General features: G+C 51.5%; 1 protein-coding gene across 4 annotated transcripts; it reads right to left on the reverse strand.

Annotated features, from left to right (window-relative positions):
• Positions 1-1,187: 1,187 nt before the first annotated feature.
• Positions 1,188-19,484, reverse strand: SLC9A5 (solute carrier family 9 member A5). 4 transcript variants are annotated; one of them, XM_069456445.1, is made up of 16 exons: positions 19,298-19,484; positions 15,935-16,237; positions 14,232-14,395; positions 13,962-14,040; positions 13,494-13,671; positions 12,732-12,952; positions 12,306-12,508; positions 11,993-12,082; positions 11,825-11,895; positions 10,976-11,105; positions 10,406-10,494; positions 10,127-10,253; positions 6,284-6,454; positions 5,703-5,769; positions 4,931-5,065; positions 1,188-1,695 (listed from the first exon to the last, which is right to left on the reverse strand). In XM_069456445.1, exons 1-16 carry the CDS (start codon positions 19,482-19,484, stop codon positions 1,223-1,225), a joined length of 2,688 nt encoding a protein of 895 aa, XP_069312546.1. In that variant the 3' UTR covers positions 1,188-1,222. The 4 variants fall into 4 exon arrangements, with proteins under 4 accessions (XP_069312546.1, XP_069312545.1, XP_069312547.1 ...); XM_069456444.1 differs by having other exon boundaries at positions 5,703-5,772; XM_069456446.1 differs by lacking the exon at positions 15,935-16,237 and having other exon boundaries at positions 5,703-5,772.
• Between the last annotated feature and the right edge of the window lie 428 nt (positions 19,485-19,912).

A 19,912-nucleotide genomic window follows, 5' to 3' on the forward strand; every position in this document is an offset into this window, starting at 1 on the left:
CTTGCCTCTCTCATTTTGTAGATTCCCAGTTCTGTGACCCCATGCCCATACCCTAGACTGCTGCTGCAGGCCCCTGCTAAGGGGATAATATTGGAAAAGTATGGGAGAGGTAGGGGGGAGGGGAGGCAGAGGTACTAACAGTCCTGCCTGGGATCCCCCCACCCAACCCCGTTCTCTGTCCCTGGGGCAGGCAGCTGGAGTTTACATTTCTCACCAGATGCCCCTGTTGTCCCGTACCCTGGAAACCCCCAGACACATGGACATGGGACACCCATCCATCTGAGAGATGTTTAATGTATCTTAGGTTCAAGGTACAAAACACAAGGTAGGTGCTAACCCCTGGAAAGTCACCTGCCACCCATTCAGCCCCCTCCTTACCACTGCAGCCAGGCTTCCCAGCCCCCAGAGCAATAGAGCAGTGGCCCTGGGATACCTGGTTTCTTCCCTGCTTAGGGAATGTTGAAGTGGTGACATGGGAGCCCAGAGGCCACTGTATCCCTTCCTCAGAAAACCCAGACCCAAGGATCAGAAAAGTCCAGATTTGGATCCAGAGCAGCAGATCCCTAGAGTGACTCTGACTAAGAAGCAGTTCTGAACTGGAACCTGGCCCAGCCCCTGGCAGCAAAGGGAAGGGGCTAAGCAAGAAGTGGAGGCAGAGATTCCCACTGCCCTAAAAAAAATGGACTGTGGGTAACTGACCCAATAGGGTAGCAGAGCCCAAGATTGAGGCCAGCCCTGCCTCCCACCCAGTCCCTCTGAGGACCACCCCCTCACTGAGCCTCATTGTCAGGACACTGTCCCTGAGCCAGTGCTAGGGAGCGGGTAGAGGATAGGGAAGGCCAGTGTCCACTAAGGAATAATGCCCTTGCTTTGGGGACAGGAAAAGCTGCCTATAGTAATCCCAGAAAGGCCTACTGGGAAAGGGGCATCAGCTACCCAAATGTCCGGGCCTATCGCCTAGAAGTCCTGGACTGGGTCCTGAGCCAGAGTAGGGGCCTTATTGACACAGAAGGTGGCAGGGGTTAGGAGCAGGGAGGGTGGTGAGAAGGGTCCCTGTGAGGACCAGCTCAGGAGACCCCTCTGACCATTTCTAAGAAAACCCAGTTGCTACTTCAGTCCAGGCCCTGCTGGTCCCATGGCAAGCTGAACGAGCTCTTCTGCTGATTGCCCAGGGAGCACTTCCTACAAGGGCCTACCTCCTGCTCCTCCCCAAGGCCCTGGGCTACAGCCGGCCACCTCTGTTGAACTGGATGCACCAGTGGGAGTTAGCAGTACCTGGGCTAAGATGGGTGCGGTTCTTGTGGCCCATGAGGGGTTGCAGCTCCTGCTGCTGGGGGATGTCAGCACTGCTCTCACTGTGGGAGCGGCCAGCCTTGGCCAGGCTTGGGGGAAAGGCGAAGCTAGGGCGTGGATCAGAAGGCAGGTGGAGAGGGGCCTGGGGCTCTTCAGCACCCAGAGGGTGGGGAGGCAGGCGGGTCAGAGTTGGGGCCTGGGTGCAGGGAGGGGATGCCAGGCTCTCCAGGGATGAGATGCTCTGGTTCCAGCCCGTCTGCATGTCCACGGGCACAATCTTCGTGGTTTCCGAGGACACATACACTGCCAGGTCCCCATGCCCGCTCTTCCAGGGTAACTCCTTCTCTGCACAGGTTGGGGACGGGGGGATGATGCGTGGGCTTGGGCACACCTCAAGGCTTCCTGGGGACAGAGAGTACACAGGAGCTTGTTACCAATACAGTGGAACCCTTCTCAAGTATAAGCATGTTCTCAAAAATAAACTCATTCCACAGTTGCCATATTACATTCATTTGTGCAATTATTTGATGCATAGCTTGCTGAGGGGAAGCATCACAGCTGATTTGTTCCCCTTTGGCACAGGACTGGGCACACAGTAGTTGCTCAAGAAGTATCTATTTTTGTTTGTTTGTTTTTTATTTTATTTTATTTTATTTTTTTCTGAGACAGAGTCTCACTCTGTCGGCCAGGCTAGAGTGCCGTGGCATCACCCTAGCTCACAGCAACCGTAAACTCCTGGGCTCAAGCAATCCTACTGCCTCAGCCTCCCAAGTAGCTGGGACTACAGGCATGCGCCACCACGCCCGGCTAATTTTTTCTATATATATTTTTAGTTGTCCATATAATTTCTTTCTATTTGAGTAGAGATGGGGTCTCACTTTTGCTCAGGCTGGTCTCAAACTCCTGAGCTCAAATGATCCACCCGCCTAGGCCTCCCAGAGTGCTAGGATTACAGGCATGAGCCACCACGCCCGGCCAAGAAGTATCTATTGAACACATGAAAATAACTAAAGCAAGAGAAAGCAGGAGCCAGGCAGGAAGGAAGCCCCATCTTCGATCCCCCTCCCCCCACTCACAGAACCAGTCTCAGAAACAGCATCCTGCCAAGCCCCATCCGAGCCAGCCAGGGACAGAAAAACCTGGAGGCTCCAGGCCAAAGGCTTTGCTGCTGGGCATACTGCCTGAGCACCCACCACAGCCCTTTGGTGGGACAGAGCCCAGGAGTGTGAGCTCATGCAAACCTAACAGCAGGCCAAAGCTGTGCCGCAAAGGGGATGACGCAGCATGGGGGACAGGAGCTGAGAATCCCAGAACTGCTGGGGCAGAATTATTGGAAGTCTGAGGTTCTGAAAGAGGAAACGTGGGAAAGAGAAGCCCTCTGGCCACCTACCACCCCAGCTCTCCAAAGTCAAGCACAATAATAAAGTCCTGAACAGTCCAATAAACTTCTTGATTGAGTACCTTATGAAATGTATTGGTGCTGTGATTAAAAGTAAAACTATATCTCTTGAAAGACCTGGAATATCAGAATTTAATAACAAAAAGCCTAAAACAACAAAAACCTTCCATGTTCACCTTTAGAGGATGCTCAGGAACTAACTGGGGTCTGAAAACTGATAAATGAAAGAATCGGGCATTTATCCATTCTTTCCTGTATGAACTGTGTCTCAAAGTAACCAAATAATTGATGAGGGAAAGTTTTTAATAGAAGAATTCCTGCTAATAAATGCAGATGGAAAAATAGATATAGAATATCATCATTGTACAACCTCTAATGAAATTTTGAATCTGGCAGTGATCATCAATGGCTGCTGAGACCATTTAAGGAAAAGCTTTTGGGTCACTTGATAATGGATGGCTCAGGGGGAACATGTGAACCCAGTGAACAATGTTAACCTCATGAAAAGAGAAACAACAAGATGGTATGTGTTTCCTGATGTGATGCAATAGGAAGTACACCATCACATATGAAGTGTTATTAGCAAAAAACTAAAACTGAAATATGATCTGGATTTAATTGCTGGTTTAAAGGAAATATAAGGCCAGGTGCGGTGGCTCACACCTGTAATCCTAGCACTCTGGGAGGCCAAGGTGGGAGGATCGCTCGACGTCAGGAGTTCGAGACCAGCCTGAGCAAGAGCAAGGCCCCATCTCTATTAAAAATAGAAAGAAATTCACTGGACAATTAAAAATATATAGAAAAAATTAGCCAGGTGTGGTGGTGCATGCCTGTAGTCCCAGCTACTCAGGAGGCTGAGGCAGGATTGCTTTGAGCCCAGGAGTTTGAGGTTGCTATGACCTAGGTTGACACCATGGCACTCTAGCCTGGGCAACACAGAGCAAGACTGTCTCAAAAACAAACAAACAACAACAACAAAAACATTGAAAAAACACACTTGAATGTGCTTTGAGCCGACCACCAGTGATATCTAATATTATGAGTGAATTAGGTCTCTGCACATATGTGGAAACATGTATATACTGTTTGTGTTTTTTCTTTTTCTTTTCTTTTCTTTTTTTTTTTTTTTTTTGAGACAGAGTCTCGCTCTGTTGCCCGGGCTAGAGTGAGTGTCCTGGCGTCAGCCTAGCTCACAGCAACCTCAAACTCCTGGGCTCAAGCAATCCTACTGCCTCAGCCTCCCGAGCAGCTGGGACTACAGGCATGCGCCACCATGTCTGGCTAATTTTTTCTACATATATATTTTAGTTGGCCAGATAATTTCTTTCTATTTTTAGTAGAGACGGGGTCTCGCTTTTGCTCAGGCTGGTCTCGAACTCCTGACCTCGAGTGATCCACCCGCCTCGGCCTCCCAGAGTGCTAGGATTACAGGCGTGAGCCACTGCGCCCACCCTTTTTCTTTTTTTTTTTTTTTTAATATTATTTATTTATTTTTTGAGACAGAGTCTCACTCTGTCGCCCTGGGTAGACGCACCCAGCCTGTTTTTCGTCTTTTTAAGAGTGTAGCCTGCAACTCCTGGGCTCAAGCTGTCCCCCTGCCTCAGCCTCCTGAGTAGGGGAACTACAGGCCCACATCACCACACCCAGCTAATCTGTTTTTTGTAGAGATGGGATCTCACTCTTGTTCAGGCTGGTCTCAAACTCCTGGCCTCAAGCAACCCTCCCACCTTGGCCTCCCATGCTGGGATTACAGGCATGAGGCTCCATGCCCACCCAGCCTTATACTAGTTTTCTATCCACAATAAGTCCATTTTGGTGAATTCAGACTCCTCCCCCAGGTCCAGCTGCTACCTTCACCTGGGGCTCTACCTGAGGGCAGGTGTGCTAAGCATGGGTTCCTCACCAGACTGTAAAGGGGGCAATGTGGCAGTGAAAGGCTATGGGTTTTGGAGTCAGATGGGTCAGGTTCAAATTCTGGTTCTGGTTCTTCCTGTGTGACGCTAGACAAGTCAAAAGCTCCTTAGGCTCTATGAGCTCCGTTTCCCCTTCTTGGTTGTTTTTGGGTTGAATCAGGTCACGTATGTCAGGCATCTGGTATAAAGGAGGTGCTTAGTAAATGCTGGCTGGTGAACAAACTAGTGAATAGGAATAGGGAGTTGTCTGGAGTAGAAGCCATGAGTGAAGAGGAAAGAAATCAGCTTGCTCCAGAGGGGAGGGAGACAGCAAGGAAGGCATTACCTGAGACCTTGCCCTCTTGGAGAACCTCACTAGTTGCCCGAGCCACAAAGATGATCCCCTCGTCGTCCTCCTTCTCAGTCTCTGAACTGTCACTCTCTTCCTCCTTGTCAGACTCCACAGTCAGTATTACAGCAGCTGGACAGAGACAAGAGCGGAGTTGGGCAACCAGCCCAGCAACTGCCTCCTGGTGCTCACAGTCCCAAGGCAGCTCCCTGTCCCCTCAAGCAGAGCCCATGTTGGCGGAGACACCTGCTTTCTCCTCTGGCTGTTTCAAGCACTGGTCTGGGGGTAGGGCTTGGGAGGAAGGGACGTGACAATGCAGAGCCCAAGGAGGCAACCAGAAGAAGCTAAGTGCTCAGAGGAAGCCATGAGGGTCACACTTTCCAGCTTCCCCATCCTCTTCTGTCAGTCCCAGATCACATCACCAAGTGAAAACACGAGCATCTGCAGAGCTGGAAGGCCCATCAACATCCAGCCCAAACAAACCATTTTGCAGGTAGGATATTGGGCCCCAGAGTCCACCCATCTTTCAAGGCCCAAACCAAGCTCCTCCTTCTCCATGACACCTTTTCCAAGTCCTCAGGACCTATAGCCCATAGTTAGCAATTGGATACCTTCTGTCACACATTGTCTAAGTGCTTTGAACATTTCCAACTTGGAAGTCAAGTGTGCCCATCTAGTCCCTGATGGTGCTGATAGACCCCTGAGCAGGTCCTCCAGGATGCTAGGCTCTTCTCCACCTCCCTCAGTCCCACCCCTGCTCCCTGCTTGCCTGTGTCCTGAAAGCCCAGGTCTCGAGGAGGTTTCCCATTTGTAGCCTCGGCGTTAGCCACACCATCCTTCTAAGGACCAAGAAAGAAAACCTGAGCCTCTGGCCCTGGCTCCACACTCCCACCCTCTCATATAGTGGGGTCAAGAGGAGGGCACGTTTTTCTAACCCAACAGGGGAGGGAATTTGTGTCAGTCCCAATGGTTCTACCACCCCTGCACCAGCCAGGCAAGAATTGTGGAATCTGAGTATCCTATGCATGGCCCAGCAAGGACTCTGAGTGCATCAGCCTGGGCTGATTAGGGATGTCCTTTTGTCTTGCCTGTTTTATCTCTGGTAGGAGATCCTGCTACCTCCCAGCAGGTGACCACATGGCCAAGAGACTGCTCTCCCTCTGAAGGCCTCCCCTTACCCTGCTGGGGCTCTAGGAAGATCTAAAAGGGAACCCAGACTGCTGCAGTCACCAAGTCTCTGAGGACCATCCAACTAGGGGTCCCCTGAGGCTGGATTCCAACACTTGGAGACTCAAGACTGTGTGCTGTCAGCCTCCAGCCCCAAAGAGGAGTTCCAGAGAAAGGACGTGCCTTCCTGCGGCCAGTCTTGCGGAGTCGTGGCTTGCTTTTGGTGAAGCAGATGTTGTGCTTGGTGGACTTAAAGGACTCCAGCCGCCGCTTCATGTTCTGCTGGAAGATCTCCTTGTCCTGCCGCTCCTGCGCGTCCTCTGAGATGAAGTGGCGGCTGCAGCTGGCTTTGTACTGGCAATGACAGCGCCGCCCCGCCATGAGGCCGGGTGCCTTGGCCTCCTACAGGAACCCCAGGCCACAGCCCCAACATGTTCACCACAGACCCTGCCAGCCCAGCTTTTCCAGAATTAGCCATGGATTGAAAAACAAAAAATAAATAGGAACACAGCCAGAGGCTCTGTGTTCTCAGTTCCCTGGGGAAATGCTTCCCTTTATCCCAGAATTTCTTCTCCCAGATCTGGCCTGCCCTATCCCCTGCTGCCTTTCCCAATTCTCTCTGATATGAAGATGACCCTTTGTCTTGTCCCCCAGGGCTACTATAAGACTGTGGGGGATATTTCCTTCTTTGCACCTCCATTTATCTGAGCCTGACTCACACACCTGGCTCGCCTGCCCCCTGCTAGCTATACAGGATCCTCCATCTAGATCTCCATCTAGCTATTTCAGCAACCACCACCATGACATTTCGAGCTGTGCTTTGGACTTTTAGAACTATCTCCCCTGACACCCTGTACCCTCTTGGTCCCAACAATTCAGGACCACCCCCATCATCTGCTGTTTTTAACTCTTTCTCATAAAGACCAAGCCCACTACCCACTCACCTAGACTGCCTCCATCTCTGCCCTGGGCTGCTTAGCAACCCTTCCATTATCTAGCAGTAATCCCCAAAGTACTGCTCAGCGTGTACCAAATCATCTGATCTTGCCTCACCTCCCCAGGCTGGGCCCTTTACCTCACATGAGCTCCCTTCCAGTCTCCCATTTGCCCTCCTCCGCCCACACACCAGGAGGTGCCCCTCTGCCCACCTCCTTCATAGGGCCCACGACTCCCAGCCCCTCCTTCCTGCCTCCTTCAGCTCCTGCTCCATCCTATTTCTCTACTCTCCAGCATGTGCACTCCTTCCCTCACCACTGGTACCCTCCCCTCTGCTTTCAAGCAAGCCTCTGCCCTTGACTCCTTGAAGATAGACTTTCCATTGGCACTGCCATCTCCCTTTTTATAATTTGATTCTGACACTTTTTCTCACACCTAGCAATTCCTTAAATACCACAAATGCAACTCCAGGGTCTGCAACTCCACAGCCCTCCTTCTCCCTGGTCACCAGTGCTATGGCCTCTGTCTATTGGCAGCCTGGCCTCTGTGCAGCATCTAGCCCTCCTTCCATCCCTGGCCTGAGGCACCATCTGCTACTCCTTCTGCAAAGGACTTCTCCTCCTCTGCTGGCTCCCTCTTTTTCTCCCACGTGCATTCCTCACAGCCTTGGTCCCCCTATCTCCCTCTAAACACTCTCCCCAGAGGACTTATCCATTCTCTTGGCTTCAGCTATCCTGATGATATAGATCTATGGTCCCCAAACACCAGCCATCAGACCAGCTTCATTTGAGTTACCAGGAGATCTTAGTAAGAACACAGATTCTCAGCCCCATTCCAAAGTACAGAGTCAGAATCTCCGGGAGGTGAAGCCAGGAATATGGATTCTAGCAAGTTTCCTGGGAGGATTCTGAGGTAGCCAGATGAGGAAACCTCTGATATAGATTGCTTCCAAATATTCCTCTCCAGCCCCTACCGCTCTCTTAAACTATAATCTTATCTTTCTAACTACATAGTAGACACTTCTGTCTCTCTCTAATGATATTTCTGTGAAGAACATGAGGAATTATGAATTGTGTCATGGTACAACTAAGTAGATTCAGAACTGGTTGAGTAATCATACCCCAAAAATGCTTGATCCAAGTCAGTCTGGAGGAAAGTCTTTAGAAGAATGCCACAGGGCTCTGTCCTCAGCTCTATCCTGTTCAACATTTTTATGTTGATTTGGATGAATACAAAGTTAACAGGCTTAGCAAATTTTCAGATGATATGAATCTGGGGAGACATCTGGTGGCAAACATGGGATCCAAACAATGGAATGATAGGCTAAATCAAATAAGATGACATTTAACAGGGTAAGTACAAACGTATTCCAGATTTTTAAAAAATTGACTATATATGAACTGATTGGACTGAACCCATTTACCAATCTTACACACACATGCACACACACACACATACAACCAATCATTATGTACTTCCTGATGTGGCACAATAAGAAATACATAGCATACCTATTGAATGTCCCTGAGTCTGATCAGGCTTCTAGATTTAATGACCAGGGAATGGAGGAACATGTTAAACAACACCACTGGAATACAATCAGCAAAATCTAGAAAATGGGAAATTTTCCAAGACAAAGTATCCAGTTGCTTCAACAAATAAATAGCAAGGGGGAAAAAAGGGAGGGGAAGGAACTATTATAGATTTTTATTAATGAACAGACATATTTCCCAAATGCAAAGTGTCTTTATTTGAATCCTAATTTGAACATCCAGCTGGACAAAGGTATTTATTGAACACCGACTGGATGTAAGAGTTCTTGACGCCTAAAGATACATACTAAAATATTTAGAGATGATGTGATATGATATTTGGAGTTTGCTTTAAGATAAAGTGTGGCTATGGTATATATGTAATTATAAATGTAACAATCATGCATTGATAATTATCAGAGCTGGGTGATAGATAAATTTGAGTTATTATATTCTCTCTACTGGAATTTTACATAAGAAAAAAGTTTTTTAAAAACCACACAGGTTAGGATGAGACAAGGTCTGGATAGCCATTAACTGAGGAAGACATGGGGATTTGGCAGATTGTAGGGATAGTATGGGGCCCTAGGGTGTTGAGCCAAAGCTGGAGGGATCCTGGGCTGTGGGAAGAGAATGGCAAGTTCTAGAACTAGAAAGGTGAGAAAGTTCCTCTGCCCTGCCCTGGCCAACCACAGCTAGAGTAGCACCTTACAGTCTGAGCCCTGTTTCTTAGGGCCAGAGAAGACACACCAGAGGCAGAAGATGCTGGCCTGAGGACAAGGGGGCCTGTGTGGTAGGGAACTGTCTTGGAACCTTGGAAGATTTATTCTGCAGAGCTGCAAAAAGTCAAATCAGGACCAGTGGGTGCAAGTTAAACAAAGTCAATTCTGTCTCCACGGTAGAAAGAGCCTTGACTGTTAAAACTGCCAGGAATGCTATTGGCCAGCTTCCTAGTTCAGAAAGGTTCAAGGTAATAGCTTGCTGCCCCCTTGTGGGATTAGAATAGCTTCTCTCCTGGATGGGCTAGGCCTTTCCAGCCGTAAAGCTTCGTGATCTGCATTGGACTAACTCCCACTACTTAAACAGATGCCTGCCTTCCCCAGGCTAAGCTGGTCCTGCATGCTTCCTTGGAGCTCCTCTTTCTGTCTGGCACCCCGCCATTCTCCAGTAACCCTCAAGGCCTCTTGTACTCTGTCTCTTCCTCTCCCCTTCAAGGCCAGTCCCCTAAGCCTATGTGCTCCTCTCCCTGCCCACCACTGAGCTCTAATATGCAGTGTTTCACTCCAGCTTCCCAACTGGCTCCTGGCCTCTCAATTCACCTCCTCCAATTTGATCTGCACCCTGCTACCAGAGAAGGCATCCTTAAACATTACTCATACCAGGCCAACCCTTTCTCAAAAAAAAAAAAAGGTTTGTTATTACTGACGAGGTGAAACCCACACTTCTGCTGGGCATCCACAGCTCTCCATGAGCTGGCGCCAACTGCCTCTGCAGCCCCTGATCATGGCCTCCCCAGACCACCCTCATCCCCTCAGAACTCGTGCCTGCCTGCTCTCACCCTGCGGCGTGGCTTGTAGAGGCCTCCACAGAGCAGATGATGCATCACAGCATCCTCACGGTCCCGGCCGCTGCGTACTGTGTCAATCACCTGCAGATCCAGACACGCTCCACTGCCACTCTCCCTCCTGCAGGAGGCAGGGGACAGTGTGCTGGGGAGGGAGCAGGAGGCACAGGCCAGGGGAAGGGCAAAAACAAAGGTGCTGATAAATCTTGCCCAGTGATGGAGAGGGCCCAATGGAGAGGAGCTTGAGGAAGGGGAAGGGGCTCATGAACTCACAGCAGGTTGGTGACAGAAGTCTCTGCCACAGAATTGCGGCTGGGCATAGAGGGTAGTGTGAGACCTGCAGAAGACAAAACGTGGCCTCCCTGCGGGGGTCACAATCAAGGTCAGACGGCTATTGGCAATCAGAGGGAAGCCCAGGCAGAGGGTAATAAAGAGAATAACAATAGCTAACTCTTATTTTGCTCTTTTGACGTGTCAGGTACTGTGCTAGGCACTTTGCATACCAAATCCACAAAACTCTGTCACAAAGGTCCTCTTATTCCTGCTTTCTTACATCTGAGGAAACTGAGGCTCAGAGAATAAGTGACTTACTCAAGGTCACAAGCTTGGAATTGATAACACAACTGCACATCTGCTGACTCCAGAGTCCAGCTGTTCCCCACCTTTCTGTACTGCCCACCAGACTCTGAATGTCAGCACCAGGCCCAACCGGTTCCTGCAGCTGCCACTTCACAAGCCCATGCAGCCAGCTGGGAATTCCCAACTCCCTGTTCAGGGCCTACATGCCGGTCACTCCTCTCTGTCCTGCTCTGCTGGCCATCTGCCCACCCACCACTGGCCCACCTGGTCCACAAAGCTGATGGCATCCCGGATGTTGAGTCTGTAGTACACATCCCAGATCTGGTCCCGGATGCGGTAGGCTGACCGCCGCATCAGCAGCTGACTCAGGTACTTCTTGTCAAACTGCTCCCACCTACAGAGGATGCCAGGCCCGGCCCTGAGTACCATCCCCAAGGCCCAGCTGGCTGGCCCTTCCTCAGGTGGGGCAGGGACACTACAGGCCCTTTCTTGGTATGGGCCTCAGCCAGGGAGAATCTCAAGTCTAGTCTCTGCCTTTATGAAATTTACGGTGTTATGGGAAAGCCTGACATTAATTAAAGTTATCACAAACAACTGTAAACTTGCAACCATGACAAGAACTACAAAAGATAACTGTAGAGTATGACAGGGACTTGTCCTTATCAGGGAGCCCAGGGAAGGCCTCCCTAAGTAATTGATGTCTACGGTGAGAGCTGAAGGATGACCAGAAGTTGAGTTAAGTGAGAGGGAGGCGAAGGAGTGTTCTAGTGGAGAGAACGACATGTACAAAGGTCCCAGCAGCCAGGCTGGGGGAGCATGGTGGGTCCTGAGGTTCTAAAACAGGGTCCATGGAATTAGCAGGCAGACAGTCAAAGACAGAGCAGAGCACGATGAGGCTGGAGTCTGGCAGGTGCCAGACCATGCAAGGCCAGGCAGACCACACTGGGGAGCCTTGTCTTATCCTGAGAGCACTGGGATGCCACTGAAGGGCTTTAGGCAGAGGTTACTCAGCCTGAACCTGGCTGTCCCTTCTCAGAAGTGTGGCGCACCCCTCATGCTGCCCTGGCTGGTGGGGCTGCTGCTGCTGAAGGAGCCTCGGGGCAGCTCCCTCACCTGTCCCTCCAGTAGTGGTAGCCATGGTGCCCCACAACGTCCTCCACTGCAGCCAGAATGTGGTCAAAAGTCTAGAAGGGGGGTGGGTAGGGGGACTGGATCAGGACTCTGCCCAAGATGGGAGAAGGGAGAGAGGGAGAGGTGGAGGGATGGGGTTCTGGTACCCACGTGCTCATGCAGCTCCTGGTTCAGGGTGGGTTTGTGATGCTCACTCCTCTTCACCTTCAGCCACTTGACCAGCGGCTTGATGGTCAAGCCCTATGGACAGGCAGGAGGTGAGCCCTGTCCTGTTCAGTTCCATGCTGCATTTCTCACCCCATAATTAGGCTTCAGCTTTTGCACTGCCACCTCACTGCACTCAGCTCTGGGAAGTCAGGTCCCTGCATCCCCCAGTGGGAAGAGAAGGCCTGTCCCATAGGCTCCAAGACTCCCCTAGGGCCTGCCAGACCCTCTCCCCACCCAGCCTCATGGGCACTCCCACCTGCACGATGACTGTGAAGAAGACCACCACAATAGTGGTGGCCACAAAGTAGTCCTTGGCAGGGACCTTGGTCCTGTCCAGTAGGATGACGAGAGCAAAGGCCACAGCCCCCCGCAGGCCCCCATAGGACATCACCACCTGGTCAATCTTGTCCAGAGGGACCAGCCGGAACTGATTCAGCACCCACGTCTGCAGGACTACGCCTACAGCAGGAGGGAGGCCAGTGGGAGCAAGGCGTTGGGAGAGGAGGACACAGGAGTAGATGGCACCAAGTACCTGGGCTAAGGTCTAATGTGGGTAGGAGAGGTGAGCAACAGGAGAGGCTTAGGAATTGACAAGGATGTAGACTGAGATTGGGGAATGAGCTGCAGGGGCAAGGAAAAGGGGACAGGAGGGGACTGGGAAAACAGAGGGTGCCAGCAATACCGAGGGCTCGGAAGAACAGGATGAAGACGAGGGTGCCCAGCACCAGCCCAGAGTCCCAGGCCCACTTAGAAGAGTCCACAGCTGAGATGCCAAGCAGCATGAAGATGACGGTCTCAGCACAGCTGGCTAGAGTCTTCATTGTGTACTTGACAGCTGTGCGTGACTTATGGGAGATGTTGGCCTCCACATACTTCTTACAGCCCAGGCCACACATGGTCACCCTGGGAGAGGGATGGAAACAGGGCAAGTGAGGAGGAGTCCCAGGGGGCTCAGGCTATGAGGTTTGAGCATGCTGCAGGAGGGGGCATTGCCCATCACAGATGTCAGACTCTCAGAGTGAAGCCCAGGGAAGCATGAAGTCTGCTATTAATAATTAGTAGTGGTGGTGAGATAAGAGCCCAGATCTCCATGCCTTCTGGAAGGGAAGGTGGGAGAAACATGCTCTGACCATCAGATTCTCTGAGGCATCTTTTGGAGGGCTGTGGCCACCAGACCTGGAAATCTACTTCCAGCCCAGCCCACACCCCAGAGGGCACTTCAGGCAAAGGAAAATTGGGTTCTGGGGTACCCAGGACAGTTCTGGAGGCAGCTCCTGAAATATTACCTGAAGTTTACTGTCTCCCCAGGGGAGTCTAAGGCTCCTACTACGACAAGGGCTCAGGGAAACCTATGGATTCCCAGGGTCCTGCTTCTGCCCATAAGAAGGGCAACCATCTCCAGGGTCCCCTCCCAGCTGCCTGCCTGCAAGGCCCCCAGACTCACGCAAGAATGGCGGAGAGCGAGGCCATTTCAGCAGTGAGGTAGGCTGCATAGGCGAGGAGGAAGACCAGCAGCGGCTCGATGATGCGGACCCGCTTGGTGAAGCGTGTGGTCAGGGCCAGGAGGAAGGCAAAGACTAAGCCCACGGCTGCCCCGCCCAGACTGACCACAAACAGGGAGGCTGGGGGAGGAGTGGGTTATCAGCGTGACCCCTGGCCCGGACCCTCCCAGGGCTGACAAGACTGCTGCCTGGCAGGGAGTAGAGGATGATGCCCACCACACTCCCAGGGGGACAGGACCCCAGAACCAGGATCCCAGGGCAAACCCCTCCCAGACCCCACTTCTCCATAGAGGAGGAGAGGAAAAGAGGCAACCAGGACAGCCTCTTCTGTCCTGCTGTGGGATGGAAGGGGCTCAGCAACCCAGCAGAGAAAGACCTCCAATGCTAGCCGAGAGGGGGGAAATACTGACCGACTCCCTTCAAGTAGTCGGTGGCCTGCACGTTGGCAGAGCCCATCTCCACAAAGGAGTTGCAGACCTTGTACAGCACCTGAGTGAGAAGAGGAGAGTCAGGACCAAGGTGGGGAAGGCAGCAACTGGGACTGCTGGGAGACAGTGAGAGCTGAGACCATATTTCTTCACCAGGGGACCCATGGGAAGAGTCTGAGTCAGCTCCGACACCCAACTGGCCAGAGTGTGCAGCCTGGGGACAGGGAATGGCAACCAGCTGAGCGCTCTCACCACAGTGACTGCATCGTTGAGCAGGGACTCGCCAAAGACGATGATAAAGAGAGTCTCATTGACATGCACCTCCTCAAAGACAGCCAGCACAGCCACGGGGTCCACAGCTGAGATGAGGCTCCCAAACAGCAGGAAGTCCAGGAAGCCAGCCTGCACCCTAGGGGCTATTGAAAGAGAGATGGAGGACAGGCCAGTAATTGGTGAAGATGGATGACACCATCTCCTGCAGCACTCCCTGGGAGCAGCCCTGGCTCCACCCCCCCATAAAACAAGGATGCCCAAGAAGGACTTGGGATGGTGAAGAGAGCACTGGCTATGAGCCAAGCTGCCTATGCCTAAGGCCTGGCCTGGCCACTTACCACTTGTGTGATGTTGGCTCTGCCATTGTCACATGACTTCTCTTAGCCATTTCTCCTCATCTGCCTACCTTACAAAATTGCTGCAAAAATCAACCCAGCCTTTAGAAAGATAAAACAACCCAGGAGATGGCTAACAAAGCTCTATGTGACCTGAAAGGCTAAGATGGCACAGGTATTAATAATAAAAACTGTAGCAACAGTAATCACAGCTACCAGCAGGTGGAAAACTGGCTGCTAACTGGCTTTTAATAGGGAAAATAACAAAGGTATGTGCTTTCTCCCACACTTGTGGTTCCCAGTCAAAGGTATGTGACACAATTCTCTGAATAGAGTATGAAAAGCACTGCAGGTGGGACTTGAACATGTCATATAATACATATAATGACATGTTCGATACATACATATAATGGCATGTTCAAGTCTGTGAGCCTCAGTTTCCCCATGTATACATTGAGAATAATATCTACCTCAAAAATTTCTTTAGCCAGTGCCTGATATATAGTAAGCACCCAAAAGATACTACCTATTATTAGGATTATTATGTTCTGATGTCCTCCCTTCCCTTTCTGCCCCAAATACTTCACTATCTCAACAGGGAAACCAGGTTGGAGTCTCCCAGCAGGAACTGCAAACCTCTCCTTGTACCTTGGAAAAAGTCTGAATTATCAACATTCAGGGTTGAATGGATTTCTTGGGTCAGGAAATCAAGAACGTAGCAAGAGAGGGCAGCCTAATGGCAAAGAGCCTCAGTAAAATGGACCTCTCCTGCTAACCTTGGACCTGATAGCAAACAAATGTAAGGAGCTCTATTTCCTCATCCATTTAATGGGACGAATTATACCCCCAACATGGTTGCTATGAAGAGTCAGTGGGATAAATAAGGAGAGAACACCTAGTGTAGTGCCAGTATTTTGTGGATGTGTAATATGTATTTATTAAAAATAATAATAAAAACAGGAAACCACCCTGACATGGCCTGGGCAGAGCCAGGATGGTAGGCCCTTGCAGGAATAAGGAGCTGTGCCTCAGGGGAGCAGGGCTGGCAAGTGGCAGTGTGGTAACAGAGGGCAGGATGCAAAAGAGTGGTAACGCAGGCTCCCCAGCCTTGGCAGCCCACACACAGCTGGGAGCCAGGCTCCTGCTCAGCTGTCATGTTGCAAACGCCCAGACTCGACTGGCAGACACCTAAATGAGGGCTGAAGCCCATCAGGCGTGTTGTCTTGCATTCCAGGTGGGAGAGACCTAAGATGCCAGCATGAGACCTCCAGAGTTGGAGGAGAGGGCAGTGGGGTGATGGGTCTGTGAAAGCCTCCCTCCGCCAGCCCAGGTGTTAGGGTCACTCACCCACAAGTCCAGCCTGCTGCAGGCCCCACAGGGCAGCGCCTGTTGTGAAGGCATTCCAGAGTGTGCCCACCACAGCATAGGTGAGGATGGCACCCAAGTTGTCAAAAAACAGCCGGCTAGGCATGAAATAGCCTGAGTCCAGCACAATAGGAGGCAGCAGGAAGAGGAAGAAGGTGCCTGGCTCCAGCTGGTACTCAGCTTTCTTGGCCACAGCCAATACAATGCCCCCCAGCACCAGGCCCAGCAAAATCAGCAGGCAGCTCTCAGGGACCAGAGACGTTACTTTCCGAGACAGATGAAACACTACAATGCAAAAAGAGGACAGGAGATGTCAGCTTACGGAATGCCCTCCCACACACTGGCCTATAACCCCTAGTCTTAAAAGGTTACCTAAGGTCAGGATCCCTGACACTGGGACCAAGGAAGGAGACTTCTAGAATCTCTAACCTTCAAGGCTGCAAACCCTCCCCTGCAGCCAAAACTGTCATTTTATTGGTTTCCTGTTACACCAGGGCAACCGAGGATTTTGCTTGCTTTTCCCTTTTCTATAAATGCCCCCTCCTTGCTACTCTCATCCTCAGGGGACCTCACCTTTCTCCATAGCCATTATTTAAATCTCAGCAAATGCTACCCAGTATCTTTTTATGCATAATATAGCTGTAAAAATCAGAGCATCTGGATTCAGGCTGCTTAGCTTCAAAGCCTAAGGCCTCCATTTACTAGTCCTGTGACCTTGGGGCAAATAACTTCACCTCTCTGACCCTCAGTTTTCTTATCAGCAAAATCGGAGTAAAAACAATAATGATCTCATAGGATTGTTGTAAGTATTAAAAAAGGCAATCTACTCAAAGGCACTTAGAACACTGCTTTATAGTAAGCACCCAAGAAATGTTACCTATTATTATATTAATATTATGATGTCCTGCCTCTTTAACTAGATCACAATGTACATTATAGCTCCTAGGAGCACTGTAGACCTCCTAGCTCAATGTGCTTTTCATTATATGGGCTCACTCAGGACTCTGTTTAAAAAACTTTGGGGACTGGGCATGGTGGTTCACACCTATGGTCCCAGAACATTGGGAGGCCAAGACAGGAGGATCATTTGAGGCCACATGGTTTGAGGCCAGGAGGCCTGGGCAACACCCTGACTCTACAAAATTTTTTTTAAAAATTGGCTGGCCATGGTGGCACATGCCTGTAGTCCCAGCTACTCAGGAGGCTGAGGTGGGGGGATCACTTGAGCCTAGAAGCTTGAGGTTACAGTGAGCTATGATTGTGCCACTGTACTCCAGTCTGGGTGACAGAGTGAGACCCTGACTCTAAAATAAATAAATAATTAAAAAAACCAAATCTCTGGGTTCAGCAGTCAGAAGATCTCCAAGTGTTCTTTCAGCCTTAGCATGTCTAACTGTGTGATATCAGGCAACTTATCTAACTTACCTTGAAGTAAGTAATTGAACTTCAATTTCTTCTCCTGTAATATAAGAAAAATACCCATCGCAAAGGGTGAGGATAAAATGACATAAAGTGTGTAAATGTGCCCAGCATGATGTCAGTCACATAGTATGTTCTTTTCCTAGAGATTTTGTCTCTAGGAAGAGGTAAGACAAGGTTTCCAGCACTATTGCCTCTCCTGCTTTTGTCCCCTAAAATAAATTCTCTTGACTCTCCCTTAGGCCCTCAGACCAGAAGTGAACACCTCTCTCCCTCCACAATCCCTAGGGTATGGATTGAGGAGACCTCCGTGTTAGCCTGGTGAGACACTGTGCAAAGATAATGCCCTTTGGAAGCTGCACCTAGAGGGCCTGGGACTCTAGTCCTAGCACATAGTGGGCCCTATGTAAATATCTGTGGAATAAGGGAGAAAACTTCCTAGCAATGAAGTTGGCGGAAGGTATTCCTGAACGTTCTGCCTATCTTTTCCCCCTTTGCTGGGGATATTTTTTGGCTGGTGAGAAGGAGGCTCTCTTCTCCTACCTCCATGGGAAGTGCTGTTAAACTAGGAAAAGCACTCTGATTTACTAGAGGGAACTACAGTTGTTGCTATAAACCCTAAGTAAGACAGGAACCCTTCTGTAATTCACAGACTTCTCAGCAAACTCAAGTCTTGGCTCCAAATCTGAGGCTCCTCCCATCTTACTCTCATTGCTGCTGGGCCTCTAGGGTAAGCTCAGTCACAGATCTCTCCATACTCATCCCTACCTTTGGTCTCCCTCCTATTTCATCTTCATCTCTTCATGCACCAACCCCAGCTCTGCAATCCAAGACCCACCACAAAAGCCATTGTCTGACAGAACCAGCCTCCCTGAAGGCATAATACCCAGCTGTCACAGCAGAGTGGAGAGTTCTTCAGCTCCTGCCCAGCCCCCCACCCCCCAGAGTGTCCCTAGGGGAGAAGAGGACAAAGTCTAGGCTGTGTGATTCCTACATGAAGGCTGTATTGGTGAGACTGGAGTACAGACTGTGCCAACATAGATGGGGAGTGAGTAGCAACGCTCAGCTATAATTAGTCACCCCCACAGCAGAGCCTGCACAACAGGGAGGAGGAGGAGGGTCTCGGGTGGAGGATGGACCACTGGCTGCTCAGAAGAGAGGAGGAAGGAACAGAAGCAGGGAAAAGCAGCTCTATTAAGGGAAAAAGGAGTCTGAAGCACAACCTTCAATGCTGTGAGGACTGAAGGAGGTCGGATGTATGAAAGCATCTCTGGTAGGCAACACACAGTCAGCCCCCCTCCCCCCAACACCCCCCACCCCCGCCCAATAAATGGAAGTTTCTTATATGAAATGGAAAGAATGTGAACTTGAATGGGGAGGGGGGTCCCACACCTAGGTGCAGGAAGGCAGCATGTTTAAGTGGGGAGCAGAGGAGAGCTAGAGGGAAAGTGGCAGTTTAGTATCCCACCCAAGAGAATGGACACTTGGATGCGGTCTCCAGGGAAGGCTGCTTCCTCAGGACCAGGATGCCTGGGTTCTCCGGAGAATACCATCCCCTCAATGTCCCCGCGCGTGCTCACCGCTAAAAGAGGTTTCTGAGAAGCTAGGGACTGGTGGGGGAGAGACCAGACGAGGAGGGCTTACTGCAAGGGGAAGAGGGGAGCAGAGAGGGCACAGGAGCCTAAAGATGGAACTGGGAAGAGCGGGGGCAGCCCTCCAGCAAGGCAAATCCTCAGAGCTCCCACGGGAGGAGACCGGGAGGAGGGAGAGCCACAAGAGGCGGCACAGGAACTGAGAGCCCGGATCTGTGGAATAAGAACCTAAGTCCCGGCACCGTGCAAGAAGCCAGCCTGGATCTGGGGACCCGGGTGTTGGGGGCGGGTCCGCTGCTGGCCACCGGCCTGGCACACACATACACGCACTCACCGATTTTGGCCAGGCTGGCCACCAGGATCCACAGGGCTACCAGGTAGGGCGCCTCGACCTCATGCCACTGCCAGCGGAAAAGCGCCAAGCCTGGGGGAGGCTCGCCCGGGGACCCCGACTTCTGGGGGGGCTCTTCGGCCGCCCCCGCCAGGGGCAGCACGAGCAGGGGCAGTGCGGCGCGCAGCATCCTGCCGCCTGCCCAGCCGCCCTCCCGGCTCGGCACCGCCGCCAGCCCAGCGTCGCCGTCGTCGCCGCCGCCGCCTACCGGGCGCCCCCGCGTCACAGGCACGTGGGGCTCGCTCCCCCCAATCCCGGCTGCGATACCTACAAGCCAGGTTCGGGCTCCGAGATTCTGTTCTGGACACCCGTAGTCGGGACCCCTCCTTCTTACCCCCAAACCTGTCCCAGCTCCGGAAATTCCCCGGTACAGCCCTGCGCCAAGTCCCGCAACCTACTCCTTCCAGTCGGCACCCCCAAAACCGTCCCCACCGGCTTCAGAGAGGTGAGCGCCCTCGGCTCTCCGGGGGCAGCCCACCGCGAGAGGGGCTGGGGTCCGCTGCGGGGCGCGGCTCCTTCACGGCAAGTGCGGCTCGGCAGTTTGCAGCCCGCCCCTGG

This window comes from Eulemur rufifrons, chromosome 23 (genome assembly GCF_041146395.1).
Source record: "Eulemur rufifrons isolate Redbay chromosome 23, OSU_ERuf_1, whole genome shotgun sequence".
In the NCBI taxonomy this organism is placed as follows: Eukaryota; Metazoa; Chordata; class Mammalia; order Primates; family Lemuridae; genus Eulemur; species Eulemur rufifrons.

What these genes read in the sequence shown, in the direction of transcription:
- SLC9A5 (XM_069456444.1), bottom strand. Translation starts at nt 19,484, where the DNA reads ATGCTGCGCGCCGCACTGCCCCTGCTCGTGCTGCCCCTGGCGGGGGCG. An exon ending in GCAGCAGGCTGGACTTGTGG is followed by an intron (nt 14,396 to 15,934) that starts GTGAGTGACCCT and finishes CTCTTTCAATAG; the next exon opens with CCCCTAGGGTGCAGGCTGGC. An exon ending in ACCAGGAGCTGCATGAGCAC is followed by an intron (nt 11,896 to 11,992) that starts GTGGGTACCAGA and finishes CCCCCCTTCTAG; the next exon opens with ACTTTTGACCACATTCTGGC.